This window comes from Montipora capricornis, chromosome 14, assembly GCF_036669925.1.
Source record: "Montipora capricornis isolate CH-2021 chromosome 14, ASM3666992v2, whole genome shotgun sequence".
NCBI lineage: Eukaryota > Metazoa > Cnidaria > Anthozoa > Scleractinia > Acroporidae > Montipora > Montipora capricornis.
In genome coordinates this window covers 42,324,361-42,331,699 of record NC_090896.1, presented here as the reverse complement: position 1 = coordinate 42,331,699, position 7,339 = coordinate 42,324,361, and the positions used below count along the sequence as shown (strand labels likewise).

General features: G+C 40.9%; 2 protein-coding genes across 2 annotated transcripts in view; one reads left to right on the top strand and one right to left on the bottom strand.

The window, feature by feature from the left end:
* LOC138033690 (uromodulin-like) overlaps window positions 1-2,566 on the bottom strand; it is a 12,597-nt gene extending 10,031 nt beyond the window's left edge. The window contains exons 1-3 of the mRNA XM_068881485.1: window positions 2,337-2,566; window positions 1,414-1,563; window positions 146-268 (exon numbers count right to left, since the gene is read on the bottom strand). Coding sequence (XP_068737586.1) covers window positions 146-268; window positions 1,414-1,563; window positions 2,337-2,547 — 484 coding nt within the window. The 5' untranslated portion in view covers window positions 2,548-2,566. The remainder of the gene's footprint in view (window positions 1-145; window positions 269-1,413; window positions 1,564-2,336) is intronic.
* Window positions 2,567-5,247: 2,681 nt separating this feature from the next.
* On the top strand, window positions 5,248-6,863 carry LOC138032271 (uncharacterized). Its single transcript, XM_068879911.1, has one exon. It carries the CDS (start codon window positions 5,556-5,558, stop codon window positions 6,489-6,491), a length of 936 nt encoding a protein of 311 aa, XP_068736012.1. The 5' UTR covers window positions 5,248-5,555; the 3' UTR covers window positions 6,492-6,863.
* The last annotated feature ends 476 nt before the right edge of the window (window positions 6,864-7,339 follow it).

The window sequence follows — 7,339 nt, the reverse complement described above, 5'->3', positions numbered from 1 at the left end:
GAGTTTACAGCTGTAAATGTATTGTTTCGAGAGCAATATGAGGTGATTATATAGAAGCGAGCCTTTATTGGCCATGGTCGGGTGATACCAAAAATGACATCAGCCAAAAAGGAAGCAAGAAAACACTATAACAGACAACTTTTACCTCGGCAGCTCAAACCATTTCCGGTAAAACCAGTTTTACAAGTGCAGGTAAAAGATGCCAACGTATTTTGGCAGATGGCGTTAACATCACAGACTGGAACGGAAGCATTGCATTCGTCTGCGTCTGAAAAAATAAACCCAAAAACAGCAAGCGCAAATATGATTCAAGAAGTTTATTTTATTTAATTTTATTAGCTTCGCCAACTTAATATTAAATATACACAAACAAAACAAAAGATGTAAATGGTACAATACAGTCAGGGACACCGCAACAGCTTCCGCCAGTTACTGCGGGCCCAGAACGCATAAAAATGAAAAAAAAAATTACAATAAAGCTTAAAGAGTAGTTAGTAGCAGCAATCAATGTTTCTTGTCAGAATACGGGCTTTGTTGCAACTTGTGAAGATAGACATGAATGAGCGAGGATCTTCAGGGTCATTTGATTTACAGAGTGATTGCTTAAAGTAGCTGAGTAGGTGTGTCTTGAATGAACTGAAAGAGATGATTACGGAGGAAAGACCAATGTCATCAGCTAGAGTGTTCCATATTCTCATTGTGCGGATGAAAAAAAACCTCTGATATGTAGTTGTTTTGCATTTTTGGGAAACAAATAGAATTATATTAGTGTTGCTATTGGATCTAATTGCTCTTGAGAGGGAGCGTCTAGTGGGGAGTCCAGTAGGGTTAACCTTAACTAGCCCACTCACAGATTTAAAGGGAAAAAAACATATCTAGGTCTCTTATGTTTGGCTATTGTGAAGACACCCGCAATTATCCCATGGGATGTGCTTCTAAAACTGAAAAGATACGGGATAGGGTTAACTCAGAGGACTGATAATGGGCTCCCTGTCATCATCGTCATCGTCATCCTTGTCTTTGTCGTCGTCGACGTTGTCATCATCTTCGTGGTCATCTTCGTCGTCATCGTAGTCGTCGTCGACGTTGTCGTCATCGACATCGTCGTGGTGATCATCATCCTCATCATCATATTCGTCATCTTCGTCGTCGTAGTCGTCGTCGTCGTCGTCACCATCACGAAGTTTTTCTACCCAGCATTTTTCTTCCCTGCAACACCTCAACATTTAATGTTTATCTGATATAGGCTGATTTTGCTTTTAGTGTCCCACAATACTAAGATGGACATTTGTAATTTCGCGGTGCGAGCAAACTCGTGTCCCATTTCTTATTTTGTTCCACTCCCAGACCCACCGATTAAAATAAAAAGTTCCTGGGCGCAAGGCAACTCTTAGATTGGTTCAATCAACACACCTCCTGTCAGCATGTCACAAGGAACCAACGCAGCTTGGCCTGGTTTGATTGAATCAAGCCAGTACTTGCCACTGACCACGCTGTCTTCTTCACTGGCTTTGATCTCCGAGCATGATTCAGCAGGTAACTCCTGGATGGAGCCCAGGGGAGCTGTAATTAGAGTTGCAAACAATGGTTCACATTCAAGTAACTTGGACCTTGGTTGCATTAAAAAAAAAGGGGGAACTCTTTCTCATTACAAATATAAAGAAGAGCTGCTTTTTTATCCGTGGATCGGAAGTGCAGTGTGCTATCATCAATCCAGTTCAGGTATTTCACTTAAACATCATGAAAGAACAACGTCGAAAAAAACATGGTTAAAAACACCAAATGGCTACTTATATCTAGAAATGTACGTAATTAGGTACACGCCAAATTTTTAGATCTCTAACCCGACGTATCCTGTTGAGTACTTTCTACCAGTTTCCAACAGTATATTAAGGTAAGTGGTAGTGTCAGCGTTATTTTAAGGCTAGAGCAAATGGAGAGGGCATTCGGTTGGCTGTTTATAAAGCGAAGGAACTTCCGACCACAAATCCAGCAAGTGGCCAGAGCGAGATAACCTTAGACTCCCATATTCTAGAAATTGATGGGTAAGGTTACATTCTGATGAAACCTGGAAGTGAAAGGGTTAATTAAACATGGCGGCATCAAGATCCAGTGCTATTTAAACTGCACCATGACGCCTTCGTACTATATAATTTTCTATTTTAATAAAGCCTCGCTCACCACATCTTTGGCACGATAAAGAACCCACACTTTATTCTCAAAGAGTACGGCATAGAGGTGCTCTAGATGTCCTCTGTCTTACAGAGGGTAACTGGCCAAATTGGCAACTTAGCTTTATACTTACGGCAACTAGTTATGCACCAAAATAACGATACCTCTTTCGCTAGGTCTTGTCACGTATATCCGATCTGTGTCTGGAACATAATTGTCTGGTCTCGCTTCCTTGGTGCGACTATTTAACTCACACAAATTCCGGCTTATGACGTAATTGATGCTTTGACATCGGATGTTCGCGTTACATAACTGTCCGCAGGTCATCATGTTTGCAGTATTGCTTTCCTGAAACACGAAGCCTCTTAACATCATACCATATGTAGAGTGTACACTTTTGCACTGCAGAGCGTCTGCGCAAAACACACCACACACCAGAAATATGACTGCTGTGACGTAAAAATGCGGGCTCTTGGTCATTTTTAAAGTAGCACGCAAGTCAGAAGATCACAGGAAACTGGTAAAAAATGGTGGAAAAATAGGTCTTAAATTAACTCAAATTATCTCAAATTAGTTTCAACAATTGCCGGTTAGGTTAAACGTCTTTTCCAATTCTTGTTCAACAACCTCGTCCCCAGGGTCGTCTTGGCTTTTCTGCCACAGCCATTGCGGTGGCTTAAAGGCAAACTGTCACGAAAAGCGCATGCGCTAGCGTCTTGTGAAAACTTGAAAAGTGTTAGGTTCACTTTTTTCAAGTTGAATCAACAAATTCAAAATGGTGTCCACTGGAGAGGGCCATGGTGGACAAAGGAGAAACTCCGGCGAATATACGTGACTCACGCGTGAATCCATGATGGCGGCTAGAATTTTCCGTGGGTTCGAGAGCAAACAAACTCGAGCATGCGCAGCTCATGACCGTGCCCCTTTAAGTCCCTAGTGAAATCAAAAGCGAGAAACATAAACCATCCCAAAGCGAGAAAATTAACGTCTTGTGGCGAACACGAAAACATGTTAATGGATTGTTTGTTCTTTATATTGAGGTAGTGTACTCCAATTAGTTGCTAGGCTATTAATTAATGCAGACCGACGTCCCTGTCATCAATTTTAGCCTTGTTTCCCTCATAATAATTTTTTTCTTCAATTAATGAAGGCTAAAGAAACTCGTATAACTTAACAAATTAAGATTTATAGTTTAAAAGACACATTTCTTTTATGGCGGTCCGAAAATTAAAAGAATGCCGCATTGTTGAGATGACCTGAGATCAGCTGAAGCCGCAGCTAAGCTTTTTGGATCATAAAATAAATACGGATAAACCAAACCAATAAAGATTGTTTGGACCAGGTGTTCTTGTCTGAACCTACACTGTTTTCTCTTACAGAAAGCTCAATTTAAAAAAACCCGTAACTTCCATGCCAGAACACTGGTCAAGCTATGGACGTTGCAAAGTAATTAGGCCTCAACTCCGTTTTCCAGTGCAGCAAAAACAGATTTGAAACAAGCAAGGCCCGATGCCGAGGAATGTGGGTCCCCGCTGTTTAGGTAAAAAAAAATTACCAAAATCTCAGTGGGAGTTGTAACAAGACTCACACCAAAAAGGCAGAAAAAGAGACAAAGGGAGAGAGAGGTGTTAATCTCGACACATTTGTTGGGCCGACTTCGTCATAAAGTTTTAATGACGACAAATAACTCAAATTACTTTAAATTAATTTTGAGTGATGTGTCAAAATAGTCCAGAGGCACAGTAAATCAATCTGAAATATTTTCTTAAACACGGTTTACAACGGCCAGCATCATGCAATTGAAAAATGGAAAATTATTTCTTTAATCTCTTTATTTCAAATTAATTTAAACACAGGCAAATTATATCTTAACTTTCAGGCTACCGAGATGCAACTTGTTTTGCCCGGCATACACGTTTCTCACAGCAACGGTGAATTGGTTCTTTTCTATTTTAAAGCAATCCATTTTTAAGTGTTATACTTATGGAACTCGATAACTGAGGAATAAAACTCAACAGCTGTTACACCTTCGAACATCTGCTTTCCTAACTCTCCGGTTAAACATGAAACGTTAGTGATCGATGTATTGGTGTATTTGTTAATTTAAACACAGGCAAATTATTTCTTAACTTTCAGGCTACCGAGATGCAACTTGTTTTGCCCGGCATACACTTTTTTCAACAGCAACGGTGAATTGGTTCTTTTCTGATTTTAAAGCAATCCATTTTTAAGTGTTACACTTATGGAACTCGATAACTGAGGAATAAAACTCAACAGCTATTACACCTTCGAACATCTGTTTCCCTAATTCTCCGGTTAAACATGAAACGTTAGTGATCGATGTATTGGTGTATTTGTTAATTTAAACACAGGCAAATTATTTCTTAACTGTCAGGCTACCAAGATGCAACTTGTTTTGCCTGGCATACACTTTTCTCAACAGCAACGGTGAATTGGTTCTTTTCTGACGTACAACTGCCTTATCCTAAGCCGTGAGAAAATATATCTGGAATGATTTTCGAAAAGAAATAAACTTATTCGTGAATTTTCTTGAATGCGTTACATGAGCTAAAAGCAAAACAATGCCACGTGCGATGAAATGAGCAACTTAACTTACTCTTCGCCGCTTTCGGTCAGTCAAAGGAGATGTATAGGGCACAACATCAGTCCTGGTTGTACGGAGCCCAGTAAGGGCCATTCAAATTTTGCGCTCAATTTTTTTCTGTCTCGACTTTTTTCTCGCCTTTAAGTTTTTTTCCCGACTTTTTTCCCGACTTTTTTCTCGACTGTTTTCTCGACTTTTGTCCCGACTTTTTTCTCGACTTTTTTCCCGACTTTTTTCTCGACTTTTTTCTCGACTTTTTTCCCGACTTTTTTCTCGACTTTTTTCTCGACTTTTTTCTCGACTTTTTTCTCGACTTTTTTCCCGACTTTTTTCTCGACTTTTTTCTCGACTTTTTTCCCAATTTTTTTTTCGACTTTTTTCTCGACTTTTTGCTCGGTTTGTGACCAACATTTTTCTCGACTTTGTGATCGAATAAAATCAAAATGGCGACAGCAAGGCTTTCCTTTTTGGTTTTTATTGCAATTCTAACGGAAAGTGCTGGGGTTCTTCCACTTATTTACCGGCCTTGAGCCTCAATAATCAGCCGGTTGAGCGAGACACACTGATTGAACAATACTTTTCTACTGGACTCGGCTACGACGAGATCTTGCTTTTTTTGGGCTTGCTACACGGTATAACGTTAAGCATCCGCCAGCTGAAGCGAATATTGCGTGCTCGTGGTCTTAGAAGGAGAGGTAACAGCAGCGATCCACGACAGGTTTGTCGTGCAGTTCAAGAGGAATTACGGGGCAGCGGCAGCACTATCGGATACAGGCAGATGACTCAAAGGCTTGTAGTTAACTACGGGCTTGTAGTTGATAAGGAAACGGTGAGAGAACTGTTAAAAATATTAGATCCTGATGGTGTAGCTGCACGATCAAGACATAGACTGCAGAGAAGACAGTACAGAACAAAGGGTCCAAATCACCTATGGCATATTGATGGATATGACAAGTTAAAGCCCTTTGGCTTTTGTGTACACGGCGCCATTGACGGGTATAGCCGACGTATTATGTGGTTAGAGGTCGGCCCTTCTAACAATGACCCTTCTATCATAGCACAGTACTTCGTTGACTGTGTCAGGCAAATCGGAGGAACACCTAAGATGATACGAGCGGACTGTGGGACAGAAAATACATACGTTGCAGCTCTACAGCGCTTCTTCAGGCGAGACGGGAATGACACAATGGCTGCAGATAAAAGTTTTCTGTATGGCAAGTCAGTTTCCAATCAACGTATTGAAGCATGGTGGGGTATTCTTAGGAGGGGCTGTGCAGACTGGTGGATTCGCTTTTTTAAAGATATGAGGGACTGCGGTCTTTACTGTGATGATGATGTAGTGCAAGAGGAATGTCTTAAGTTCTGTTTTCTGCCTGTGATTCGCAATGAGCTTCATAAAGTAGCTGTACTGTGGAATTTGCACAAGATAAGGCCATCCACCAATGCTGAGTCACCCGGTGGTCGACCTGACATGCTTTTCTTTTTCCCAGAATGTACTGGAGGAGAAGACCTCAAGGAATTTGTAGACCTTGATGATGTCGATGTTGCAGAGGAAAGTTGTTGCCACAGGTCTCCAGGAAGTGGTTGTGTTGAAGAGTTCACTCACTTAGTATCGATTATAATGCAAGAGCAAAACCTCAATATGGCCACAACGGCTGAAGAAGCAGTCATATTATATTCCACTTTGCTCGAGAGCATTGAAGACCTAGTTTAATTCAGTCTCGTGTGCTCGGAATGCATGTAAACTCTCTCTTCTTCAGAAAAGGGTCTTCTTATTGTTCCAGGATTAAGAAGCACATATATACTTTTTAAAATTTCTTTGATGATTATGAGTCTGTATGCCTCAAGTATTGTGCAATAAAGGTACCTTTTCGCTCGAGTGACTCTTTGAACGTCGGTGTCTAAGCATCATATTGGACAGTTGACTGAGCTGACGACCGACATTTAATTCCACTGAGACCCAGTGTTTGATGTAAGACCAGTTTGTTTCTCTCTACATGGATGTGTAGGGTGACATTCTTGACTAAGGCATGTTTGGCATCATGCAGACGTACATACCAGCCCCCGTGCCTTTCTCTGCTATACATCCCGCCCAGAGTAAAAAAGATTTCAGTGAAAACTATCGCTCACCTCCCGCCCTCTTCCGCATTTTTTCGCGTCCCGCTTCTTTCCCTCTCCCCTACCGTCTCCCGTACCCCTCCCCCCTGTCCCAACCTCTACTTTTCTCTATTTCCAGCGTATACCTTTCGGCAGCATTCCACTTACTCATGGTAATTACCCGTAATGAAATTTTTATACCGCAACTCTCGATAAAGTGATCAAGTGAGCTTTACATGCATAAAATAGAACAGAAAAGTCATTGGAAAAAATATCTAGTAATAGTTGACACAACAGCTGCCCCCGCTGCGAAGAGTTTTTTTATCACAAAGGCTCGTCTTTCCATTTCAGTAATCGAAAACCTTTCCGTATACCATGGTAATTCAAAAAATATTGTACGACATTAATCCAATCACTAAAATATTTCACCCGTGAAAACAACTTACTTACGGGCATTTGGTAATA

Coding starts and splice junctions, on each gene's coding strand:
- LOC138032271 (XM_068879911.1), top strand. CDS start 5,556: ATGACTCAAAGGCTTGTAGTTAACTACGGGCTTGTAGTTGATAAGGAA.